The sequence below is a fragment of the Crinia signifera genome, chromosome 11 (genome assembly GCF_055691185.1).
Source record: "Crinia signifera chromosome 11, ASM5569118v1, whole genome shotgun sequence".
NCBI classification, from domain to species: domain Eukaryota; kingdom Metazoa; phylum Chordata; class Amphibia; order Anura; family Myobatrachidae; genus Crinia; species Crinia signifera.
In genome coordinates, this window is record NC_139227.1 from 121,819,964 (window position 1) to 121,847,887 (window position 27,924).

The following is a 27,924-nucleotide window of genomic DNA, read 5'->3' on the forward strand; positions in this document are numbered from 1 at the left end:
ATGATAGATTGGCAATGTATTGGTCAACAATTTTAAACCATATCATCGACATTTTTAAAAGGCTGACATGACAATGGTCAACACGCTCTTGTTTTTTTTTTAAACATTTTATGAACATTTTCGTGAGTTACTGTCCACATCAATTGGGATAGTAACCTGTGACAAGGGTGGCCAATTCCGGAATTAGACTGCGCATGAACAGTGTAATGCTGGCCAGCGTCTGAGCACACGCACAGACGCTGCCAGGCTGACCGCGTCTCCAGCTATGCTGCACAGCCACCACTGCAACCCCGGCTCTCCTGCTCCCAGATGTAAGTCTGGGTGGGAGCGTTTTATTTTTAATTAGGGAGGCCAGTCCCAGGATTGGGGTCCCTACATGTGACGAGCGAGTAACCCTATCCTATCCTGAAGTGTGGACAGTACGTGTTTATAATGATGGTGTCACATACAAGATTTGTCCAAAAATATTTAACGATGTGTGTGTCGAGCACGGTCCATGTTGTCAACCGGAATATTGTCGATCTGTTGCTACCACCCATACTAGAGACGCTGGTCTGCGACACTAACTGCACCGAAATTGGTTTTACAAACGTATGAAGTTGCAGATTAAGCGCTCCGAAACTTGGGGTCTGATTCAGGCCGGTAACAAGGCTGCAATTTTAGCAGATGGGAAAAACCATGCTGCGCTGCAGGCAGGGCAGATGTAACATGTGCAGAGAGAGTTAGATTTGGGGGAGTTATTTTGTTTCTGTGCAGGATAAAGACTGACTGCATGATTCTTACACTGCAATTTAGGATTTCAGTTTGAGCACACCCCACCCAAATCTAATCTCTCTGTGCCTGTTACATCTGCCCCACCTGCAGCGCAGCATGGTTTTGCCCATCTGCAGACTGAATTAGGCCCTTGGTGTGGGGAACAGCTGCAGCCATAGCATGGAGTGGGGTGATTCAGCAGGACTTGAGCAACAGTGTATAAGAACGCAGCGGTATATAACTGACCAGCCATCTGCAGCAGACCGTTTCGTGAGAATTCCCCCACGCCGGTTCCTGTACGGGTCGTCCAGGTAACGCTAATATATATATATATCTCATGACCAAATACTTTTATTCCCACCCCGACTACACGGTGATACAATGTGCGACATCTCTTAGAAACTATACACGGAAAATAGTCTTGTTTTATTCTTCAGGTTGGTCCCGGGTACAACAGACTAGGACACGGGCTGTAGGCAAACATTAGCGGTACACCCAGGAATGTGGGAGGCTCCGGCTGGGGAGTAACAGTTTGTAGACAGATCCTTCAGTAGTGTTTAGAATTGGACGTTACGTCAGTTTATGGTCGAACCGTCTACTGGCAGTTTAATGGCGTTTACGGGCTGTGTGGCACCGCAGCGTCCGGCATGTGTCCTGGGGGCAGAGGTTGACCGACTTCGGGAGGTGCCAAGTGGGCTACTTTGTCGCCAGCTGTAAAGAGAGAAAAAGAAGAGAACGTATCCGCCCATCCAGAGTAATAGTATCCAACACATACCGTCATTACATGCAGAGGGGCCCATAGATCTGATCGCAGTACAAATTTGTTCTCAAAATGGTCAAAACCATGTGCACTGCAGGTGGGGCAGATGTAACTTGCGCAGAGAGAGTTAGATTTGGGTGGGGTGTGTTGAAATTGAAATCTAAATTGCAGTGTAAAAATAAGCAGCCAGTATTTACCCTGCACAGAAACAAAATAACACACTCAAATCTAACTCTCTGCACATTACATCTGCCCCATCTGCAGTGCACATGGTTTTGCCCATTTTGAGAACAAATTTGTACTGCGATCAGATCTGAATAAGGGCCTATATACATAGGGCCAGATGTATCAAGCTTCAAAAAGTGACAAAGTGGAGGGTGATAAACAGCCAGCTCCTAACTGTCATTTATCCAACACAGCCTGTAACACAGCAGTTATTTATCACTTTTTGAAGCTTGATACATCTGGCCCATTGTTATATAGGTAGTTTAGGCTGAAAAAAGCCTTGCGTCCATCAAGTTGAACCTTTAGTTAGAGGGTATGTTCCTGGCTGTCTTATTGGGACCCTATTCTACACTGAAATCACCCATTTTGTGTAGTTTCTTCTAGGAGTACCCTATTGCACCCAGGGTAATCCTACGCAGCGCGCCCAAGATGGCTGCCTCACCTGGTACCTTGTTAGGGTGTAATGCAGAACCCATGGAAGTTCTTATCCAAAATGCTGCACCAACCCTGCATTAGGACTACTGTGCTCTCAAGATGTTCATTTAGGTCTCTGTGACTTGTCTATAGCTGTACTACCTCTGTATTATGTGCACTGTTATTGATGTCTATCGCTGTACTACCTCTGTATTATGTCTCTGTGACTTGTCTATAGCTGTACTACCTCTGTATTATGTGCCCTGTTATTGATGTCTATCGCTGTACTACCTCTGTATTATGTCTCTGTGACTTGTCTATAGCTGTACTACCTCTGTATTATGTGCACTGTTATTGATGTCTATCGCTGTACTACCTCTGTATTATGCGCACTGTTATTGATGTCTATCGCTGTACTACCTCTGTATTATGTGCAGTTATTGGTGTCTATCGCTGTACTACCTCTGTATTATGTGCACTGTTATTGATGTCTATCGCTGTACTACCTCTGTATTATGTGCACTGTTATTGAGGTCTATCGCTGTACTACCTCTGTATTATGTGCACTGTTATTGATGTCTATCGCTGTACTACCTCTGTATTATGTGCACTGTTATTGGTGTCTATCGCTGTACTACCTCTGTATTATGTGCCCTGTTATTGATGTCTATCGCTGTACTACCTCTGTATTATGCGCACTGTTATTGATGTCTATCGCTGTACTACCTCTGTATTATGCGCACTGTTATTGATGTCTATCGCTGTACTACCTCTGTATTATGTGCAGTTATTGGTGTCTATCGCTGTACTACCTCTGTATTATGTGCACTGTTATTGATGTCTATCGCTGTACTACCTCTGTATTATGTGCCCTGTTATTGATGTCTATCGCTGTACTACCTCTGTATTATGCGCACTGTTATTGATGTCTATCGCTGTACTACCTCTGTATTATGTGCAGTTATTGGTGTCTATCGCTGTACTACCTCTGTATTATGTGCACTGTTATTGAGGTCTATCGCTGTACTACCTCTGTATTATGTGCACTGTTATTGATGTCTATCGCTGTACTACCTCTGTATTATGTGCACTGTTATTGAGGTCTATCGCTGTACTACCTCTGTATTATGTGCACTGTTATTGATGTCTATCGCTGTACTACCTCTGTATTATGTGCACTGTTATTGGTGTCTATCGCTGTACTACCTCTGTATTATGTGCACTGTTATTGGTGTCTATCGCTGTACTACCTCTGTATTATGTGCACTGTTATTGAGGTCTATCGCTGTACTACCTCTGTATTATGTGCACTGTTATTGATGTCTATCGCTGTACTACCTCTGTATTATGTGCACTGTTATTGGTGTCTATCGCTGTACTACCTCTGTATTATGTGCACTGTTATTGGTGTCTATCGCTGTACTACCTCTGTATTATGTGCACTGTTATTGATGTCTCTAATCGCCTTGTATCCTGCTGGCGAAAGTGCGCTATGTAAATAAAACCTACTTACTTTATGAATTGTGTACTTTGGTTTAATTTGTATTTTAAACGTATTTACTGTGTATGCCAACACCACCTCGCCATCTGCCGACACCACCTCGCCATCTGCCGACACCACCTCGCCATGAAGAGAGTTCCACAATTTAACTGACTGTAAAAAAGTTCTTCCGTCTAAGGGTACGAAATCTTCTCTCCTCTAGTCTAAACTCATGCCCACGTGTCCTACAGTCCTCCTTCAGAGGAAAGAGGGTGCCTGACAGTTCCTTATATTGGCCCCTGATATATTTATACAGGTTAGCATGTCTCCCATTAAACGGCTCTTTTCCAGCGTAAACAATCCCAATTTGTCTAATTGGTTCTCCAACCGTATTATTAGCTTGGTTGCTCTTCTCTGGACTTTCTGCAGCTATGATGTCCTTTTTGCAGTGCGGGGCCCAGAATTGCACTCCAAATTTTAGATGGGGGTCTCACCATGGCTTAGTCCAGGGCAGGGCAACACCGACCCTCCAGATGTTGATGAACTACACATCCCAGTATGCCTTGCATCAGTTTCAGCATGGCCACATAGCAAAACTAATGCAAAGCATCCTGGGATGTGTAGTTCACTAACATCTGGAGGGCCGGTGTTGCCCAGCCCTGGCTTAGTCCCTAGTCTCCATACCCCTTCTTATACCTGCTAGTATCCTATTGGCCGTATTAGCTGCTACGTGACACTGAGCGCTACACGCCGGTTTGTTGTCAGTTTGGACTCCTAGATTCTCTTCTAATTCTGATTTACCCAATGCCGCCTGCTTAGATTATACCTCACACTGGTTATGTCTCCCAAGGTGCATAACCTTATATATATTTATATTATATTATTAATTTTAGAAATGAGGTCTCTCTTCCTAAAAACCCTTGTAGGCTCACAGTAATAGGCCCTAAGTATGGGTCCGATTCAGACCTCATCGCTGGGCTGTGACTTCTCGACCCAGCCGTTTACAGGGAGAGCCGCTGACAGCTCCATCCCCGTTCCCCACTTTCATTGCAGCCGCCGATTAAGTCTGCAGACAAAGGGGGGAGGGTGTGTGTGTGTGTGTGTGTGAGATGTGTGTGTGATCACTCGATGGTGACGGAATGCGAATGGATCTTCAGGTGAGCATACAGGCAGTCTGGCGGGGGAGGAGTTTCCCTGATCGCTGGCTCCTAAGATTAGCAGCCCAGCGATCACGTCTCATTCGAGAGCTAAGTCCTGAAAAAGCAAAAAAGGTTGCCAACATGCCTTGTGGGCTGGCAGGAAACGCTGGCTTAAGGCTGATGGGCATTACCTGGCTGGTACAGAGAACTTGTGTCTGGAACTAAGGGGGCATTTGACTGATATATTTTCTTTTGTTCCATCTGTTGTACGACCTGAAAGTATAGAAGAATTATTATTATTATGTGTGATTTATTAGTATTCCCTCAATCATGACCGGGATCTTAATGAGCAGGGAGAAGAACACTTTGTCAACTATGGTGGATTACAGCCTATAGGTGTCCTAAAAGCCACTACGGTCACAACCTTACCCAACAAGCACAGGCACTAAGCAGAAGATGCTTGTAGCGCTGGGATGCAGCTACGGGAATTGTCTGACAAAGGCAGGAATGAACTAGACTCCCAGATGCTGCCAGTCCCAGCAACCACTACTGGCGGCTAATTCTCCCTGTAGCAGCCAGTCCCCCTCTCCGCTGCCCTGCAATGGCCAGTTTGCCATCCAGTCTCCCTCCCTGCTGCCCCATAGGAGCCAGCTTCCCTCCCCACTGCCCTGCAGCAGCCAGTCTCCCTCTCTCACCACTGCCCCGCAGCAGCCAGCTTCCCTCTCTCACCACTGCCCCGCAGCAGCCAGTCTCCCTCGCCCTCTACCCCGCAGCAGCCAGCCTCCCTTGCCCTCTACCCCGCAGCAGCCAGTCTCCCTCTCTCAGCACTGCCCCGCAGCAGCCAGTCTCCCTCACCCTCTACCCTGCAGCAGCCAGTCTCCCTCTCACCACTGCCCTGCCGCAGCCAGTCTCCCTCGCCCTCTACTCCGCATCAGCCAGCCTCCCTCGCCCTCTACCCCGCAGCAGCCAGTCTCCCACTCTCACCACTGCCCCGCAGCAGCCAGCCTCCATCACCCTCTACCCCACAGCAGCCAGCCTCCCTCGCCCACTACCCCGCAGCAGCCAGTCTCCCTCTCTCACCACTACCCCGCAGCAGCCAGTCTCCCTCGCCCTCTACCCTGCAGCAGCCAGTCTCCCTCTCTCACCACTACCCCGCAGCAGCCAGTCTCCCTCGCCCTCTAGCCCGCAGCAGCCAGTCTCCCTCTCTCACCACTGCCCCGCAGCAGCCAGTCTCCCTCGCCCTCTACGCCACAGCAGCCAGTCTCCCTCGCCCTCTACCCCGCAGCAGCCAGTCTCCCTCGCCCTCTACCCCGCAGCAGCCAGTCTCCCTCGCCCTCTGCCCCGCAGCAGCCAGCCTCCCTCGCCCTCTACCCCGCAGCAGCCAGTCTCCCTCACCCTCTAGCCCGCAGCAGCCAGTCTCCCTCTCTCACCACTGCCCCGCAGCAGCCAGTCTCCCTCGCCCTCTACGCCGCAGCAGCCAGTCTCCCTCGCCCTCTACGCCGCAGCAGCCAGTCTCCCTCGCCCTCTACCCCGCAGCAGCCAGTCTCCCTCGCCCTCTACCCCGCAGCAGCCAGTCTCCCTCGCCCTCTACCCCGCAGCAGCCAGCCTCCCTCTCTCACCACTGCCCTGCAGCAGCCAGTCTCCCTCGCCCTCTACCCCGCAGCAGCCAGTCTCCCTCTCTCACCACTACCCCGCAGCAGCCAGTCTCCCTCGCCCTCTACCCCGCAGCAGCCAGCCTCCCTCGCCCTCTACCCCGCAGCAGCCAGCCTCCCTCGCCCTCTACCCCGCAGCAGCCAGCCTCCCTCGCCCTCTACCCTGCAGCAGCCAGTCTCCCTCGCCCTCTACCCCGCAGCAGCCAGTCTCCCTCGCCCTCTACCCCACAGCAGCCAGTCTCCCCCTCTCACCACTGCCCCGCAGCAGCCAGTCTCCCTCGCCCTCTACCCCGCAGCAGCCAGTCTCCCTCTCTCACCACTGCCCTGCAGCAGCCAGTCTCCCTCGCCCTCTACCCCGCAGCAGCCAGTCTCCCTCTCTCACCACTACCCCGCAGCAGCCAGCCTCCCTCGCCCTCTACCCCGCAGCAGCCAGCCTCCCTCTACCCCGCAGCAGCCAGCCTCCCTCGCCCTCTACCCCGCAGCAGCCAGTCTCCCTCGCCCTCTACCCCGCAGCAGCCAGTCTCCCTCTCTCACCACTGCCCCGCAGCAGCCAGTCTCCCTCGCCCTCTACGCCGCAGCAGCCAGTCTCCCTCGCCCTCTACCCCGCAGCAGCCAGTCTCCCTCTCTCACCACTGCCCCGCAGCAGCCAGCCTCCCTCGCCCTCTACCTCGCAGCAGCCAGTCTCCCGCCCAGCTAGCAGCAATATATGACAGAGAATACAGCTATGGTTCCACACAATGGTTGGGGGTGCATACCTGCTGCAGTTCTTGTTTCTGGGCCTGGATGTAGTCATGCTGCTTCTGGAGCTCCTCTTGCTGTCTGTACAGTTCCTGCTTCTTCTTGTTCAGTTCATCTTCTGTCTGAGAAATTTGTTTCTCAAACTCCTGCAGCTCCTCCTCTGTGTACAGCTGCTGCTCGTCCAGGGTCTGCCGTCACGTGTATGGGAGAGAAGACATTAATGTGCGAGTACACAGGAGACATGCAGGTGGAGGTGTATATAGGGCTGTGTATACTGCATGTACACCTGCTTATTCCAGGTATCCCTGGTGCACACAACATTCATCTATGCGCACAGAGACCACAGGGCTCAGAGAACATTACAGTAATGTAGTATGCTGCATAACCTGCCCACCTGATCAATCCTTCCCATATGCCTTATATCAATGTCAGACTGATTACCTCCCAGCCCTCTGGCTCCAAGAATTCACTTTTCTGTGCCGCTCTCATGAACTCTTCCAGGTTTATCAAACGATCCTTGTTCACATCCACCTGTGGGAGACAGCGGACACAGGAAGTTAGCGGAGAATACGCAGTCGATTGTAAACAACCGTTCTGCGCCAGATAGAAGCATCGGGCAACCACGCCATTCCCCTTCTATGACACCAGCAAAGATTATTATTAATCCCTCTATATATGGGACCTTTTGAGTGCAGGGACCTCTGCCCCCAGTTTTGGCCACAAAGTGATGTACTTATGGGCCTAATTCAACACCATTCAGACGGCAGACCCAGGCAACAAACAGCTTTGGCGAATTACACACTCGCTGGGCCATTCGCTGCAGGGCTGGAGAGCGGCAGGATGGGGCTCGTCCATGGGAATACCCAGCGTTTTATGGGTGTCCCCATGGGAACGCAGGCGGGCTGATAGCACATGACGTCAGCACCCGCCCCATCTTCGTCGCTTTGTGGAGGAAATAAAAGTCCGTTTCTTCTGATCATTTGATAGTCGGTGACGATGGGATGAATTCTCCTGCTAGCAGATGCATGTGAGGAGACAGAAACATCGCCTCTCGTGGTACAGAGTGGATTCTGCATTGGGGGATGTGTGTGTGTGGGTCGTTCCATTGGGCTAACTGAGCGGTGTTGAATCCCCCTCTACGTAAGGTTGTGACAGCGCATCAGTTTGTACATACAGATGAATGTTCTCTCCTATATGTGCGGTGCTATAGATTCCCTGTGGGGCTCATGGATAAAAGGTAATAAAATAACTAGAACTAATCTACTGCTACAGAAGAGGCGCAGATCCGGGCAGCCAATGGATGGAGAGGTGTTTCCGGTGACATAGGCACCAATGCGTAGACATTGGTCTAGGCTCGAAGGAAGGAAAACCCTCCAGTCAGTGGTTGGTTGATGACGTTACCTCATTCATAACGTGCTCCCTCATCCGCAACCTTTCTTCCTCCATCTCCACCATATCGTCCTCCTCATTTTTGGGGTCATAAACTTTCTCCAGCTGAAGGAAATCGGCAACATTAATTCTGCCCAAATTTTAGTCACAAAGGTTTTATAGACACGTTCTGATCAAAAGGATTAAACAGATCTAATTGTATCATTCACACATAACTATTCAGTGGCCGATATCAGTAGCCAGTCACACACGTACTAAGTGTGATATCACCCGTCATTCATACATGTACTAAGTCCAGGTGTGATACTACCAGTCATTCATACACATACTAAGGCCCTTATTCAGATCTGATCGCAGTACAAATTTGTGTGTAAAATGGGCAAAACCATGTGCACTGCAGGTGGGGCAGATGTAACATGTGCAGAGAGTGTTCAATTTGGGTGGGGTGTGTTGAAACGGAAATCTAAATTGCAGTGTAAAAATAATGCAGCCAGTATTTACCCTGCACAGAAACATAACTCACACAAATCTAACTCTCTCTGTACCTGTTACATCTGCCCCACCTGCAGTGCCCATTTTCCAAACAAAATTGTACTGCGATCAGATCTGAATAAAGGCCTAAGTCCAGGTGTGAGACTACCAGTCAATCATACACGTACTAAGGCCCTTATTCTGGTTCACTCGCAAAGGCAAATTCCTTCTCAAATGGACAAAACCATGTGCACTGCAGGGGGGCAGATGTAAAATGTGCAGAGAATTAGATTTGGGTGGGGTTTTAAATTCGAAGTGAGATCTATATTGCAGTGTAAAAATAAAGCAGTCAGTATTTTCCCTGCACAGAAACAAAATAACTCACCCAAATCTAATTCTATCTGCACCTGTTACATCTGCCCCCCTGCAGTGCACATGGTTTTGTCCATTTGAGATGGAATTTTCCTTGCCGAGTGAACCAGAATAACCTCCTAAATCCAGGTGCGACATCACACGTCATTCATACACGTACTAATTGCTGGTGCGATATCACCCGTCAATCATACATGTGACACGATGGATCACAGCAAGGCCAGAAAACACGGTTACATAGTGGACGATCAGCCGTTTTCTTACCTCCTTAGTAAATAGAGCCTCTAACTCCTGCTCATCAATAAAGCCGTCTCCGTTAGTATCTGTAAAGTGTGCAATGAAAAATATGACATGGTACTGGGAAATAATACAGGACTGTCTCTGTGATTCTGTATCTGCGGCAGCACTGAATTATACAGAGCAACACCCCCCCCCCCCCCAATAGGTCATGTTCTCTGGATATCTTTATTCATGCACTTTCTAATTCCTCCACTTTGTAGAGTTAGTAATTAACTTTTCTGTTTCCATTGTCAAAACCCCTGAAAACATGACCCGTTGGGGTTACGGATGTAGGGGAAGCACATTACACTGAGCCGACATGCAGTAGTCAAGCTGTGGCCCTCCAGATGCTGTGAAACTACAAGTCCCATCATGCCTTGCCACAGTTTTGCTATTAGGGAATGCTAAAATTATTGCAAGCAGTGGCGGTATTTACCTATGGGCTGCAGCACACACCCCCCCCCCCCACAGGTAAAACCCGCCACTGTCTCTGCCTAAAGTGAAGCCAGATGCGGTCTGTGAGACTGTTCTGGTTTCAATGTGACTGGCAGTGACTTCCTATTGGAAGTCTGACCTGCCATTCACTCAAGGCAGTCCCATTGGGAGGTATTACCTCCCTCTGGGATGCCTATCTGTGCGCAAACGTGTGACAGCCACCAAAACGGGTTCTGCGCATGCGAAGTACCGCGGACCATACTACACATGCGCCGGACCCGGGAACCTGATTAAGCCTCCGTGGGCTGGGCCAGCGCATGCACTATATGTATGAGTTTACTGCACATGCGCTGGCCCCGTGCAGGAGACCGGCGGCCGGGGCGTGTGAAGGCGGCAGCGGAGGGCGGGGAGGGCCCACATTGCGGCAGCCCTCCTCCTCCAAAACGGTAAGAGCTGCCACTAAATGAAAGGCATGCTGGGATGTGTAGTTTCACAACAGCTGGAGGGCAACAGTTTGGCCATGCCTGCTTTACGCTGACACGTACCCTGCAAATGACAAGGGGTCAGTGAGTTGTCCATACCATTTCCCTCACGTGACGCATATAACCGGGACCTACAGTTACAGAGCAGACGGATCGTCTAACTCAGTGGTCAGGGAACTCGGTCGTCATTACCCCACACAGTGCATGTTTGGCTGATAACCCAGCAGGTGCACAGGTGTACTAATTACTCACAGACACATTTTATAAGGTCCGCAGGTGGAGTTAGTTATTTCACTTGTGATTCTGTGAGGAGACCTGCAAAACATGCACCGTGTGGGGGTAATGAGGCCCGAGTTCCCTGACCACTGATCTAACTGCAGCTTCTTAGGTGTGGACGAGGTCATCTTCCCGACAGCTCATCAGGTAACTGAGTGATCCATTATAAATCTAAGCTTGTATCTCGTCCGAGAGGGGTCTAACATTACTAACCCCTCTCTATCACACTGAGACCCTCCCCACATAAGGATCACACCGCATTCTGCTTATCAGCCCGGAGATCTCCTGACGGTGCCTCATTTACTGCCAAGACTCCAAGGAGAGCGTCACCCATCCACACCCTGCATCATGCATAATAATCTGCAGGTTCTGGACTTCAGCCAGCCCAGTCCTGTTCTCCTTCCTGCATCATCCCACGGAACACCGCCTTTATGTCAGAGTGGATTACAGGGATCACGTTACTTACCGTGCAGCTTAAAGAAGGTCTTTGGGTCAAAATCCGTGGGGTCCAGCCCATCGGTCTCCTCCCACACTTCCTTCAGCTGATCCTGGCTGCCCTAGAAGTTACCAGTGTGAAATGCACTTTACTTTCAGAGCTCTGCAGGGCATTGCTACAGCGAGACTGCAGAACATTGCATAATTCAACCCTATGTATGTATTGATAACATCTTCATTACTCCGGCTCTTAAAAGAAATGTAAATTTTATTGTATCTGCAATGAACACAAAAATATTTCACATAATGGATCTTATACTGGTCCTCATGCTCCCGAGTGTTCGTGCAGGGGAGCGATGGTGAGCGACTGCGCATATATACATTTATGCGCATGTGCAGCCGCTTGGTGCGAGTGGACGCAACAAAATGCTTGTTCGTCGCCCTGTTTGCACCTAACAATGCGGTCGGGGGCTAAGGGATGCGCCCATGGGAATGCCCAGCAGGGGGCGGCAGCTGATGCCAGCTTCCCGTACAGGGCACCCGAAGATCTAAGACACCACAGAGGTGTCTTAGATCTGCGAACACTTGCAAAAGCATTCGAAATCGGCGTGGCGGGGGGTGGGGGGAGTTTTGCAGCTTTGCGAGTCAACCAGAATAAGGTCCAATAACTGTTCCTGCCGTTCATCGCTGGTGGGCGAATCATACATGTACGGAACATTAGAACCAGAATGGAGAGGGATCCCTGGAAGCAGAGCGCAGACTCGTGTCAGCACATAATATTGCACAGGTGACTACAGCCATAGTTAGAAGACCGTTACATAAGGTATCTTCTCCTGGACAGGATTAGGTTTGTGTACTGAAGCAGAAGACTGCCAGCACTGGGAATGGGGATGTGTGTGTGTGGGGGGGGGGGGGGGGGGCGGAGTCAGTCACCACCTGCTGTAAATCCTGCCTGACGAAACTCAGGAATTAAAGGTCACCACCTACAATTGTGGCTGTAATATGCCATCATACTGAAGCTCGGATACTCACGGGGTGGTTGATTTTCGGATGCTCTTTGTGCTTTTTCCTCATCTCTTCATATTTGGCCTCCTCCTCTTTCCTCTTCTCCTCATCCAGACCCTTCAGGTACTCTCTTCTCTCGTGTTCCTTCAGCATTTCATAGTGTTTGAACTCATCGTGGCGTTCCTTGTCGTAGTTTTCCAAGTCTTTTGTTGCCTGCGGGTAACAAAGTGTATTGCACTAAATCTGCCAGTAGAGGGAGTCTGCGAGCCGCGCGTACACAGGGGCTCATTCGGATTTGGCTGGATCTTCGTTCATGGGCGCAAACAGCCCATGTAAGGGAGTGACTTTACTCATTTTTGCATATTGGCTGGATCGGTTTGTGAACTAGGCGATTGATGGTCACGGGAATGTATCTAATGCTCCATACGATTCTGGGACATGCGTATGGACAAGGATGGGCCTCCTGCACCAGGAACTTGGCATGAGGCAGGTGCAGATATACGCATCACACAAACGCGGCCCCTTTGCGTCCTTACAAATGTTACATTGCACAAAACGTGTGACCAGACCTGCGGGGCGCTCTCACCGCTTTGATCAGCATGTCCAGGTCCTGGGGTTCAAACGAATCGGGGTTCATATGGTTGAGATGGTTGAACTGTTTTAGCAGTAACCGGCGGTCTATGCCAGCGCCTGGGGAGATCACAGGAAAACATCGATAAACGGTCACGAGATAAACCTTTATATGCCCCCCATTAACCCTAAACTGACAGAAACCCTTGTATGACACCCCACATCTCACGTGGCTCCAGGGCAGGATATAGGAGCCAGGTGAGGGAATTATTTACAAGGTGCAATTAGCAACGAATCACATCCTTACGCATTAACATTAGCCAATAGGAAAACTTCTACGATGAACCAGAGGAACAGACACAATAACCAGCATGTGCCGCGCACACACAAACACACAAACACACACACACACACACACACACACAAGCCTGCAGTCACAGGGGGTAATTCAGATATGTCTGATGTCCCTGAAGCAGCACAAATCAATTAGTTACCGCCTAAACCAGGCCCTCCAGCTGTTGTGAAACTACAAATCCCATCATGCCTTGCCACAGTTTTGCTAATAGGGAATGCTATGGCAAGGCATGCTGGGATGTTTAGTTTCACAACAGCTGGAGCGACACAGTTTGGCCATGTCGGGTAAACTGTGCATTTTAACACACCCCTGTAAGGCTGCAAACTAAAATGAGGGGCGATGTAATTCCACAGTAACATTCCTGGCATCACACGCAAATCCTAAACGGATCAAGCACAATGTATTGTCATCATTTTATGCATCCACGATGAAAGGTTATAATACAGTGCGCGAGCACAGGGCTCGTACGGTTCTCCAGATTAATAAGAGGGTCTCACCATCAGGAGCGCTGCTCGTACGGTTCTCCAGAAACAATTAATAAGAGGGTCTCACCATCAGGAGCGCTGAGTTTTGCCTTAATTAGCATCCGCAGCCGTGCCACCTCCTGCCTCTTCAGCTCATCCAGGCGGGTGCGAATATGGTGCCCAACCAGGTCCAACTCCTTACTGATCTTCCCGTTCTGCAGAGGTTACAGGCAACCAGCAATCATTATATACAGAGAACACAGAGTTACAGGTACACAACGCCGGATACGTACATGATAAATCACAGACATTTACACGTAATCGACACCCTTTACATAGAGAATAATCCCAGAGCGCTACACACAACATAAACTGCGCAGTAATACAGATGTGATAAACAGAGAATAATCCCAGAGCGCTACACACAACATAAACTGCGCAGTAATACAGATGTGATAAACATAGAATAATCCCAGAGCGCTACACACACACACACACACACACACACACACAACATAAACTGCACAGTAATACAGATGTGATAAACAGAGAATAATCCCAGAGCGCTACACACACACACACACACACACACACAACATAAACTGCGCAGTAATACAGATGTGATAAACAGAGAATAATCCCAGAGCGCTACACACACACGCACACACACACACAACATAAACTGCGCAGTAATACAGATGTGATAAACAGAGAATAATCCCAGAGCGCTACACACACACACACACACACACACACACACAACGTAAACTGCGCAGTAATACAGATGTGATAAACAGAGAATAATCCCAGAGCGCTACACACAACATAAACTGCGCAGTAATACAGATGTGATAAACAGAGAATGATCCCAGAGCGCTACACACAACATAAACGGCGCAGTAATACAGATGTGATAAACAGAGAATGATCCCAGAGCATTATACACAACATAAACTGTGCAGTAATACAGATGTGATAAACAGAGAATGATCCCAGAGCGTTACACACAACATAAACTGCGCAGTAATACAGATGTGATAAACAGAGAATGATCCCAGAGCGCTACACACAACATAAACGGCGCAGTAATACAGATGTGATAAACAGAGAATAATCCCAGAGCGCTACACACACACACACACAACATAAACTGCGCAGTAATACAGATGTGATAAACAGAATAATCCCAGAGCGCTACACACACACACACAACATAAACTGCGCAGTAATACAGATGTGATAAACAGAATAATCCCAGAGCGCTACACACACACACACACAACATAAACTGCGCAGTAATACAGATGTGATAAACAGAGAATGATCCCAGATAGTTACAGACAACGCCCATTATAATCACACTTCTAGGCGAACAACACCCATTACCTATAGGAAAATCAGTTCTGCACAAATACCGATACATAGGACATCAGAACATTTACAGGTAAAACACCTATTATGTACAGAAATAGAGTTTCCTACAAAATAATGAAAGGCAGTCAGAGAACATCCGATACACAGATCATAATGACTGAAAAAATGTTTTATACATTATATTTCATGTACTTACACATTATCGGCCTCAGCGAGTAATGAGTGCTCTTAACCAATATATGTGGGTCTCTGGATCCTAACCTCCCCCTTTTCTCCTCATCGCGCCCCTCGCTCACTGCCATATACAGAGATCGTCCTTTTCTCCTCATCACGCCCCTCGCTCACTGCCATATACAGAGATCGTCCTTTTCTCCTCATCACGCCCCTCGCTCACTGCCATATACAGAGATCGTCCTTTTCTCCTCATCACGCCCCTCGCTCCCTGCCATATACAGAGATCGTCCTTTTCTCCTCATCACGCCCCTCGCTCCCTGCCATATTCCGAGATCGTCCTTTTCTCCTCATCACGCCTCTCGCTCACTGCCATATACAGAGATTGGCCTTTTCTCCTCATCACGCCCCTCGCTCACTGCCATATTCCGAGATCGTCCTTTTCTCCTCATCACGCCCCTCGCTCACTGCCATATACAGGGATCATCCTTTTCTCATCACGCCCCTCACTCACCGCCGTATACAGGGATCTGCCTTTTCTCCTCATCACCATATACAGAGATCGCCCTTTTCTCCTCATCACGCCCCTTACTCACCGCCATATACTGAGATTGTCCTTTTCTCCTCATCACGCCTCTCGCTCACTGCCATATACAGAGATCGTCCTTTTCTCCTCATCACACCCCTCGCTCACTGTCATATACAGAGATCGTCCTTTTCTCCTCATCACACCCCTCGCTCACTGTCATATACAGAGATCGTCCTTTTCTCCTCATCACGCCTCTCGCTCACTGCCATATACAGAGATCGTCCTTTTCTCCTCATCACACCCCTCGCTCACTGTCATATACAGAGATTGGCCTTTTCTCCTCATCACGCCCAACACTCACTGCCATATACAGAGATCGTCCTTTTCTCCTCATCACGCCTCTCGCTCACTGCCATATACAGAGATTGTCCTTTTCTCCTCATCACACCCCTCGCTCACTGTCATATACAGAGATCGTCCTTTTCTCCTCATCACGCCCCTCGCTCACTGCCATATACAGAGATCGGCCTTTTCTCCTCATCACCCCACTCGCTCACTGCCATATACAGAGATTGTCCTTTTCTCCTCCTCACGCTCCTCACTCACCGCCATGTACAGAGATCGTCCTTTTCTCCTCATCACGCCCCTCACTCACCGCCATATACAGGGATCATCCTTTTCTCATCACGCCCCTCACTCACCGCCGTATACAGGGATCTGCCTTTTCTCCTCATCACCATATACAGAGATTGCCCTTTTCTCCTCATCACGCCCCTCGCTCACTGCCATATACCGAGATTGTCCTTTTCTCCTCATCACGCCCAACACTCACTGCCATATACAGAGATCGTCCTTTTCTCCTCACTCACCTCCATATACAGAGATCGTAATTTTCTCCCTAAATACCTGATTAACCATTAAGTAATAAAATAGGAACTGGCTTCCTGAAATCACGGGGATACCGGAGAACACTTTCCACCACGCACATTACAGGAATTTGGGGTGTTTACATATATGAGAAGATAAAACCTGTATTCATCTGTACAGTGTGACCCGTACCTTGATGTCCTCAATATCCGCGGCCTGAATCTTCTCTCGGAAATGTTGGTCGGTTTCCAGCGCTTCCACCACCTCCCGGAGATATCGGTCATAGTAAAGTCCTGTGTCCTGTCAGAAGACAGATACCTGTATATTTATCTACATGGCATCAGGGTGCGCAACAAGGGACAGACACACGCAGAGAGGCCAACTAACTGGTCACATGTCACCCTGCAATATAGGGACAATTAGGTTTAAAGCTGGGTGGCCCTATAGAAGCCTATGGGCTTCTATCGCCGCCCGCCGTCCGCGTGCCCCCCCCTCCCGTCCTCCTTTGATCTCCTCCTCCCCCAGCAGGTGGCACAGCCGGGAGGACATCCGGCTGCAGGGGGGAGGAGGAGACGCAGGGGGACGCTGGCAGCCGCCGGGATGTGACGGAGACCCCCGCACACCACATCACAGGTATCGCGGGGGTCTCCTTCACCGCAACCCGATGCTAGCCGCATATGTTAAGACATATGCGGCAGCACCGCGGCGGCTGTCAGACGAAGGGCGGCGATGTATATTAATACATCCCGCCCATAGAAGGGGACAGAAATAAAAGGAGGAGGGATACTTTATAGTGGGTTGACAGTGACTAGGCTGACACCTGAAAATGGTAGACATACATTGGCTGGAAGGACAAACCAAGTTTAAGGTCGACATGAACATGGTCTAAACGTAAAAGGTCATATGTTAATATGATTACTGTACATGATGGACGGCGAAATCCACACAGAAGAGGGGGGGTCATTGGAATAGAATTAGGAATTATACGTACTGAAGATTGTGGTTTTTGCCCCTCCTCAGTGGCTTCCGCTGTAATCTTGGTCTTATCTATGTCTATAGGTACAGCGCTAGCGGAGGACAGGATATACGTTAGCAGAAGACTCGTATGGATGACCTGCGTGTTCCACCTTCGTACCTGGAGAGAGACAGAGAGATAAAAATCACTGTAAAAACCTTCATTTAATTGCCACTCTGTTAGGTATACATCTGCACCTGCTCGTTACTGCAAACATCTAATCAGCTAATCATCAGAATACATAAAAAGTATGCAGACATGGTCAAGAGGTTCAGTTGTTGTTCAGTCCAAACACAAGCATGGGAAAGAAACGTGTCTTTGGCACGTGGAATGCTTGTTTGTAGCACGTGGATTGTGTTCATCTGAGGGACTTGTCATGCACAACAGTCTCTGGAGTTTACAGAAAAAAACACACAAGGAGAAAGTGCAGATACACAGTGCACTACAAGTACGCTACACGGCCAATCCGAATAATTATAATAAACCCTGCAACAGGACAAGAGCAGGGTCCACCAACCATGACCAGGTGACCTCATCTGGTGGGTCCTAAGCCCTAGGTTTGAACCTTGGCTCCCTTACACTTGTTCAACATATTGGACCCGATTGACTCAAGATTTATCCTATGTGCAGGAGGATCAATCTAACAATATCTTGGTTATACCCAATGGCACAGGATTGTGGATTGTGTCCTACACATCAGGCACATAAGATTTTGTCAGACAGGCGCATCAGATTTTGTCAGATAAATTGACTCAATACACCTGAATTGGGTCAAATCTCACAAGTGTAAGGGGCCCTTAGAGCAGTGGTTCCCAAACTGTGCGCCTAGGCTCCCTGGGGTGCCTCGGGACACTTGCAGGGGTGCCTCGGGTTGGTCGTCTAGGACCAGTTCAAATTATTTATGATCAATTATTTCTGGACAAAACCAGTGCTGGTGGCTGCCAATCATAAAATGTCTACAATCAGAACCAAATCCTGCCCTTTACCACATAACTGAACCTAAGAAGCACATATATAAACACAATCTACTTCATTTGATATATATTTTTTTGGCCATGGGGTGCCTTGGAAAAATTCTGATACTCTAGGGTGCCGTGATTAGAAAAAGATTGGGAACCCCTGCCTTAGAGTGTTGAGGTCACCTGCTTGCAGTTGGTGAGACAATATATTTAGGGCCTTATTCTGGTTAGGTCGGTGAAACGTACGTACGGTCCGTTTCACCGTACGTTTCCCTACGCGGATGGTGAGCGTAAGTCCGCCCACTGAACAGCCGCATACGGACGGTCACAAACACCGACAATGGGGAGTGGCGTACACTTGAGCGTACGCCACTGTATACGGATGGGTCTCCTCTTAGACACCGTTAACTGGCGTACAACAGAGCGTACGCCACCGTATACGGACGGGTCTCGTCCGTTTTCACACCGACATCTTCCGTATATGGGAGCGTACGCCACAGTGCATGGACGGATCTCACTTTTTTTCAATGGAAAACTCAGCGTGTGTCACCGATCGTGAGAGTGAGCGTACGTCCGTGCACGGTGGCATACCCTTCACATATATGGCACTGCAAATCTTCCCTTTCAACTATAATTAAGACAATTAATTATTCTAACGGTTATTCAATAATTGTTTTCTATTAACTCAATTGTCTACCTTAATAAACCCTAATAAAACAACATTTTAACCCTCATTACAAGTATATTTATTATGTTCTAATGTGGCATTTTAATCACTATCTATGTGTCCCCACATTGGTTTTACTTTTAAATAAAGTTATGTTGGTGTTACAGTGAAAAAGTTGACACATGTCGACTTCTGTGAATTGAGTATGCTGCTTTTTAAAGTATACAAAAACACTTTCTGAATGGGTGTAGATGGTTATAAAATAACTTCCTTGACAAGCAGGTCTTAGAATGAATCTTACCTAAAATGAAACCAACCTTTACATGTAGAGAAGTGTAGAAAGATAAGCTTCCAATGTGTTTGAGTGCTGTGTGTGGCTTGCAGGTAGTGAAATCATGGTTTTCACTTAATAGGCTGCAGCATTGCTTATTACATTCAGGTGTAGTAATCAGCGTTAATTAGCAGACCCAGGCGTCCGCTCTCATGCAGTATCTCTAGGGGTGGTCTGGAGCTATCTTTGGCGTACGCCTGTTTTTGGCTCAAAACGCACGGTGCGTTCGCCGATCGAGCGGTTGTAGCACCGTAAATTTTTGGTGCACACCCCCATGTACGCCCAGTTTTCCTCATTATTCCGGCCGCTCCCATAAAAACGCCCCCATGCCGCCGACAATGATCGCACTCTTGCGGACAGGTTTTTTCGCGCGGAGAGACCCGTCCGTGAGTGGTGTGAGGTCGCCGCACATGCGCATAGCGAAAGCTACGCATGCGCAGATAAAAAAAAAACCCGAGCCGCCCGTATACGGTCCCACCGTTCCAAGCAGAATGATGCTAATCATCTCATATTTACTAGCTTTGTTTATTATTCTGTGTTTAGTGCATCTGCATCGTATCTTTATATCTGTGAGGAACTACGAGCTGCAGTTCTAATGGTAAAAAAACATTAGTAAAGGACAGAAGGGAATGACCAGGTTCAAGCAGATAGGACAACAAAAGTAATTCACATGACCATGTGACAGTAGTATGCACAAGAGGAACACACCGCATACCATGAGGAGGACGGCTACACACACACACACACACACACACACACACACACACACACAGCTGCGTCTGATTCATAATCAGCTGGAGTTAGCCTTAGGTGACCCCCAAACTGTGTAAGGTACTTTTAAACCAACATAAAAGTCTTCCCACATGGCCAGTGCAAGAGTGTTCCTCAGACATGTGCCGGGGTGGATCCCCAATGTTGGCCGGACGAACGCAGGCGTTCCTTTGCCTGCTAGGAGCGGACGCTTGATGTTGGCACTCGCCCTAATTTTGCTTAAAACCTAGAAGCCGCCAGAGAGGAGAAATAATTTGATGGCAAGTAACCATGGTATGTATTCTCCTCTGTGCAGCCCCTTGCGTATGGATGTGTACCATTACACATCTGTTTGCAGCACTGCACAAAAGAACACGTTCTGGGGGGGGGCTCTGAACACACGCAGTCCAGCGAGCAGTTCTGAATTGGACCTTTATCCCATTGTGCCTGACGTGACCAGAGTATTCCCCTGACAAAGCACAGAGGAATAGAACGTAATCCTAGATAATCTGGGGACAGATCACATCCGTGTTGGGTTGCAGCCAGTTAGTTTTAGTAAAGATCCCAAAAGGAACAAATATTTATCTGCAAATAAAGCACGGTAATTATCTCTATCAGAGGTAGGAAAACCAGTTATGAGGGAATAACTTGCAGTGCAGAACAAACCAGATTGTTTGGACCCTGAGGGGGGACAGAAAACCCCCAATAGTGGTAAAAGACTGACTTAGATGCACCTAATCATCAGGCCCCAGCAGCCCAATCATACAACTTCACCACATACCTCCTTCCAGCAGTCTGGCACTTGCAGGGGTCAGGGGGTGTGAAGTGCCCTGGGGCGCACAATTAAAAGAATGGTTGCAACATTCTTTGCATTATGCCACGGTCCGAAAGCTACAACAACAAATATTATCTTACTTTCACAGACATTAGCTATATTGCACCAAACTTGGTGCAGCATAACTATATAGTATCTGGAGCCGGCACTCGGTGCAGTATAACAATACAGTATCTGAAACTGGCACTCGGTGCAGTATAACGATATAGTATCTGGAGCCGGCACTCGGTGCAGTATAACAATACAGTATCTGAAACTGGCACTCGGTGCAGTATAACGATATAGTATCTGAAACTGGCACTCGGTGCAGTATAACGATATAGTATCTGGAGCCAGCACTCGGTGCAGTATAACGATATAGTATCTGGAGCCAGCACTCGGTGCAGTATAACGATATAGTATCTGAAACTGGCACTCGGTGCAGTATAACGATATAGTATCTGAAACTGGCACTCGGTGCAGTATAACGATATAGTATCTGGAGCCAGCACTCGGTGCAGTATAACGATATAGTATCTGGAGCCAGCACTCAGTGCAGTATAACTATACAGCATCCTGAGCAGGCACTCGGTACAGTATAAATATACAACACCCTGAGCAGGCACTCGGTACTGTATAACTATACAGCATCCTGAGCAGGCACTCGGTACTGTATAACTATACAGCATCCTGAGCAGGCACTCGGTACTGTATAACTATACAGCATCCTGAGCCGGCACTCGGCACAGTATAAATATACAGCACCCTGAGCCGGCACTTGGTACAGTATAACTATACAGCATCCTGAGCCGGCACTCGGTACAGTATAACTATACAGAATCTGGAGCCGGCACTCGCTGCAGTATAACTATATATTATCTGGAGCCGGCACTCGGTGCAGTGTAACTATACAGCTGAACCCCACAGGAGCAGTAAATAAGATTAGGCCTACATCATACTCTATTATTAGGCCCAATAAATGGAGCTGTGGAGTCATCCCGCATGGACGTCAGGGATGCTGCACATTTGCTAATCAGGACACTAAGCTGCTATCAGAATAAAAGGTCAACATGACTCCTCCAAACTGAAGCACCACGAATCCTCCTGTTGCCAAGGAAAGAGGATATTGGATTTGTACCTAGAACGCTGGTTACGTCACCCGCTGTAACTGAGAGCCTGCTGGGTGACAGTGACAATGAGCCGATTACAGATAGTAGTCACAAGTGGGATTCAGTGCTGCTCATTTACGCATCAGTTCTTCATTACAGGTAGATGCGCAGTGATAACACGCGATGGACTGCAAGCTCTTGTGTCTACGGTCTTCTAGGGAGCGATGACTTCACGGTCATTTAGATTAAACTGGATCCCAATGTGAATAATCATATAGGAATATTTTGGGGTTAGCAATAAGTATACAGTCTACACTTCAAAATGGTTAGCGTCGACATCATGAACATGACGACATTACAATATAATCAATGTTGACAAGATATAAACACACCCACACTGTGCAGCTGCTCAGACAAACTAAAGGTCCATACACACTGGGCAACTATGCCCAGCGTGTATGGACAGCGATGATCGCTATCACAGGGGCCAGGTCGCCATGGCGACCAGATTCTGCTTCCTGCGGGTCCAGATTTACAAGGTGCACCCTGCGTCTAGGCAGAGTGGTACACTTGCAGTAAAGGCAACAGCCAGGCAGAGTGGTGGTCAACCCACCTGGCTGCATCGGAGTAGGTCCGTGGCTATTCCAAAACTCAAGCCAGCTCGTGAAACAATTGGAGGCTGCAGTTTGGCAGGCAATCAGGAGCGGCAGTAGTAGCTCCTGATTGGCTCGCGAGCCGCAGCAAGTCTTAAAATAGCCGTGAATCTGCTCTGGTACAGCTGGTGGGTTGTCCAGCACTCTGCCCAGCTGTTGCCATTACCATGCATGGTAACGGTGGGGAGGGAGGGAAGAGGAGGAGGGGGTAATCCACTTTGGCAACGAGCATGTACTCCTGGCAAAAAGCATGTACCCCTGGCAACGAGCATGCAATGAGCAGTGTCTCCCACAGTGCACCATATTCCGAGTCACCAACCCTGTCATTATTTCAGCTGTGAAGGATCTCATTTGTCAGAATTAGTACCACCGGAATATGGTGCCTAATGCGAGACACTACTCTCCGTACACCGTCTTCATCCTGCGATAAATGTCTGATAGCACGCTCGCCTTCTGCGCAAAGAAATTGGATTTTGCGCTGATCTGGAGGAATCCATCATGCAACTGGGAAACCGTTGCGCCATCTATCGGCAAACACATGAACCCAAAGCGATTAGATACAACACTGCTACAGCTAAAGTCTCCTTTTTATTTGGGCACACCTTATATTATGCCGCATTCTGTCAAAAGGGACATAGGCCTGATTCAGACCTGTTCGCCAGGCAGCTTATATTCGGTGCCTAACGGGGAGGTAAATGTCACCAGACGCAAGACTCTGCATTAGTATGCGAGTGGTCGTGTGCACTTACCCATCTACTCGCCTGCGGCCGCACAGGAGAGCACTCATTCGATGGTCGCTTTGCCCTTCGCAGATAAAAGTCAGTCTAAACTGACTGCTATCCTGGTCGGAGATGGCCAGACTCAGGGCAGGCACTGACGTCACATCAGCTGCCTGCCCCAAACCGGCATCGACGTGCCCCCTGCCCCGGCGTGTGTGCACAGGGGGTTTGCACATGCGCACTATTTCCCGAGGACTAATTCGGCCCGCTAGGAGAGGGTCCGAATCACCACCATAGTATGCAGTATGTAATGATATATACACACACAACACTGTGTATGTGCATCTTCTGAGAGAGCATATACACTGTACAGCGAGTCATACATACTGTATGTAGAATATAGTGTACAGCATTGGGTATGTAAATATAGATCAGGGCTGCCGACTCTCCCGGAATGTCCGTGAGACTCCCGGAATCCTGGGTCATCTCACGGACTCCCGGAAGAGGGCCCCTTTCTCCCGCAGCTGCCCTTTCGCATATGCGATGTGTACTGCGCACACGCGATGATGACGCAGCATCATAGAGTTGCCGGCATCCTCGAGAATGTATCCTGGGCGCAATGACACGGCCAACGCGATGACGCCGCTTGCGCGGAAGCAAAGAGGTAGCTAGCTAGATGCAGAGAGAAAGGGTGCACCCGCACGGGAACCCTTTCCTCACTCAGCCGCTTCTCGCCTGCTGTGGAACCAGCTTACATCGTACAGCAGCTGCTTCACAGACACACAAGGTAGATGGTCCTCTTTACAATCTACCTCAGGCACCAGACTGACCTGAGCTGAGGATAGTGTGCATGGAGTGTGTACTCCCAGGCTGTTGAAGGTGGCTGGTACCACTGACACAATGGTGGCTGTTACTGCGAGATATTCAGAGTGACTGACAGGAAGTCTGGGAGGGTGGTGAGAAGGGGGGTAAAAACCATGCATTTGTGGGCTGTCACAGTGATAATTGCCATACTGCTGTAGGTAGGGGGGGTTGGCTACAGTATGTGCATTCCCTGGCTCAATGGGCTGTGTAATAAATCCCTGTAATAAACTTATATAGGATTCAAGGGCAAGGGCTCTGGAACCATTGATGGTTTTATATCATTTTGCTCAGTGTGTTGTTATCATGTATACTGTGTCATTAATGGCCTGTCAAAATATAAAAAAAAAACTGTATGGGCCCCGTGGCGATGCAAGGCCCGCCCCCTGGTGATATAAGGCCCGCCCCCTGGCTTTACTTTTCTCCCTGAAATCATTTTTAAAAAGTAGGCAACCCTGATATAGATAGATAAATATAAACTTTAGAGTACATGTAAAACATACAGAATGAGTACTGTAAAGCGTGTGTGTGTATATATGCACATGTATGTATGTGTGTGTGTGTGTGTGTATACAGTAATACAAAACAGTGTGACATCATCCTACGTCAGAGCAGTACAGATAAGCAGACACTGTACAGATAACTGATGGCACAGATAAGCGGACAGTGTACAGCCATGCAGCCGCCGGAGCACACTCACCCTCCCCATCCTGCCGGTGCGGCCGCGGTCTCCGCCGCTCTGTTCCGGGCTCTGGAACCCTGACCCGACCATATCCCAGACACCGCCCACATCTTGGAAGGAGACGCCCCTAGGACAGGGCAGAGCTGGTTACCGAGGGAACGAGCTCCAGGCGAAGACTCCTGATTCGTCGTCGTCGCTCGCTGTTATCTCGGCGCGGTGTCTCCTTATTGGCTGCTCAATTAGGGCGGCGCCAGAGTTTCAGGGGCCGAGATACGTGGCTGCGGCTGGTCGTCGTTACCTGGCAACCGGACCGCGGCATCCCTCCCCTGTCACACATACACGTGGGTTATCCATCTTTATCCCAAGCCCCCTGACTACCCCATGGTCTATGTAACCTACCTCCATGTCACCTGACTGCTCCATGTCACCTGACTGCCCCAGGGTCTATGTAACCTACCTCCATGTCACCTGACTGCCCCAGGGTCTATGTAACCTACCTTCATGTCACCTGACTGCCCCAGGGTCTATGTAACCTACCTTCATGTCACCTCCTGACTGCCTCAGGGTCTATGGGGCCCATTTATCAAACCATATTTGCGGCTAAACGTTTTCGGGGTTTAGCCACAAATATTAAGTATCCCCTAAATGTATCATAGGGGGACCGCAGCGCCGCCGGCTGCATCCCCCATAGGTTTCTATGGGGGATGCGAAGCTGCCCGATGTATCAACATCGGGCAGCCCGGCATCGCACCCCTGGGCTATCGCCATTCTGATATGGCGATAGCCCATTGTAGCCTATGGCTACACATCGTACTGCCGAGCAGGGCAGTGCGGTAAGAGGGATCGTCGGGGGTCAGCGCATAACCGCGCATGCGCTGACTCCCCGGCTTCCGGGTTAAGGCTTCGCAGGGACGGGCTCCCTGCGATATATACATTAAAATGATACATTGCCCCGATATGATCGCATGATTTACAATGCGATCCTGGGTGGTAATATTGTAATAAATGTGCCCCTATGTAACCTACCTTAATGCAGGGCCGGTGCTAGGGTGTCCGGCGCCCTCCTGCAAACCATACATTTTGCGCCCTTTCACATTGCCATTGCAACAAGCTGCAGCCCGATTGTGGGAGCGTATGCAACATGCGATCCTATGGAGGATCTCGGGTGCATGTACATGTATGCATACACCATCTCAGTGCCGTGTCAAAATGTTGCAGGCACCAAAGGTGCCCATACACGCTGCGGGAATCGCATACATTATGGGCTAGATCGCATCGCACGGCATGCATGCAATGTGTGTGCGATGCGATCCGAAAGCAGTACAAAAAGTATGTGCAGCGCATACTTTTTGTACTATGCGATGCCTGTGGGAGCGCATATAGCGTATGGCCACCATTAGGCACATAAACCAGCCCTTTATTTAAAAAGTGTCTAAATTAAAATAAAAAAATCGGTACTTGTTTCCTAGCACGGCGCCCATCGGGTCCCATCGCATACCTTAAGTTAAGGTATGCGATGGGACCCCACCGACCCGATTTCTGGCTTTTTTTTAAGCTTTCCCGACAAATGTAAAATCAGGTCCATCGCATGCCATTATAATGGCATGCGATGCGACCGACGCGACCGACACGATTTTACATTGTAAGCCTTGTATTCAATATTAAATTCCTATGTAAAATAGGGTCCAGTGTATGCCATATATAACTTCATATAGTGTGGTGAGCGCAGCAAGCCCCGCGAGGGGACGCGTAATACCTGTGCAGTAATGCGCGTCCCCTCGCGGGGCTCGCTGCGCTCACCACGCTTCGGGCTCAGTGGCTCGCTGCGCTCGCCACACTATATAAAATCAACTCCACGCCGATGTGGATAGTGGGGGTATGAAAAGGTCGGAGGACGCGTACTGCCGCCTCTCGCGGGCTCGCTGCGCTTGCCACGCTTCGGGTTGACGTTCATCGTGGAGTGGCGTTAACAATGGGGGGCATTTAACCCATAAGGGTGGGTATACAATGAAAACTGGGGTCTGGGGGGCAATTAACATTGGGGCCAATGTAAAATCGGGTCTCAGGGACCATTTAACATTGGTTCCAATGTAAAAAATCGGGTCGCGTCTATCGCATCGCATGCAATTTGGTTGCATGCGATGCGATCGACCCGATTTTTCCGACCCGATGCCTACAATTAAAATCGCTGGCGCCGAAAAAACAAGTACCAAAAAATCTACAATTATTTAAAAATTTGTTATAAACATGTATAAAAAAAGACTCACTGTTCTTTTGCTTTTTAACTCTTGTGCAGTCCCTCCTCTTCTATCTGCGTAGGCAGGACACGCTGAGGATGCCATTACACCCTCTCATGACTGAGGGGGAAAGGAGGGGAGAGAAGGAGGAGATGGAAGAAGAGGGGAGAAGATAGAGGGCGCGGAGTGTTGAGGACTGGCAGTGGCACTTGCACAGCACACTGAGAAAAGGGAAGGAAAGGGAGGTGGCGCTGCTGCCTGTTCGTCATTTGATTGACATTTTTTTTTTAAATAGCTAATTATTTGTGCAAACTTTGATTCTCTCAATTACTGACAAATGTGGGCACCAATATTATTGATCTCGCTGGGGCCTCCAAATTGATAACGCCTAGATATGATTGATAACCCAAATGTATATATATTTACTTTATAAACCGCTGAGCGCCTGATGCCCCTTACCACTCAACAAACCTTGAACCCAATGCACCATCT

At 48.9% G+C, this 27,924-nt stretch overlaps 1 protein-coding gene across 1 annotated transcript; it reads right to left on the bottom strand.

Annotated features, from left to right (window-relative positions):
• Nucleotides 1-1,160: 1,160 nt before the first annotated feature.
• NUCB2 (nucleobindin 2) lies at nucleotides 1,161-25,370 on the bottom strand. Its single transcript, XM_083164603.1, has 13 exons — nucleotides 25,214-25,370; nucleotides 17,627-17,770; nucleotides 16,828-16,935; nucleotides 13,783-13,909; nucleotides 12,892-12,995; nucleotides 12,333-12,518; nucleotides 11,332-11,422; nucleotides 9,658-9,716; nucleotides 8,563-8,655; nucleotides 7,603-7,692; nucleotides 7,179-7,349; nucleotides 4,963-5,044; nucleotides 1,161-1,464 (listed from the first exon to the last, which is right to left on the bottom strand). The coding sequence occupies exons 1-13, from the start codon at nucleotides 25,283-25,285 to the stop codon at nucleotides 1,370-1,372; spliced, it is 1,422 nt and encodes a 473-aa protein (XP_083020729.1). The 5' UTR covers nucleotides 25,286-25,370; the 3' UTR covers nucleotides 1,161-1,369.
• Nucleotides 25,371-27,924: the final 2,554 nt, after the last annotated feature.

Bases quoted from the DNA above. Each gene is read 5' to 3' on its own strand.
- NUCB2 (XM_083164603.1), bottom strand. From the start codon at position 25,285: ATGGTCGGGTCAGGGTTCCAGAGCCCGGAACAGAGCGGCGGAGACCGC. The intron at 12,519-12,891 runs GTGAGAGCGCCC...TGTTACCCGCAG, and splicing joins TGGACATGCTGATCAAAGCG to GCAACAAAAGACTTGGAAAA. The intron at 5,045-7,178 runs GTATGCACCCCC...CTATACTTTCAG, and splicing joins AGAAACAAGAACTGCAGCAG to GTCGTACAACAGATGGAACA.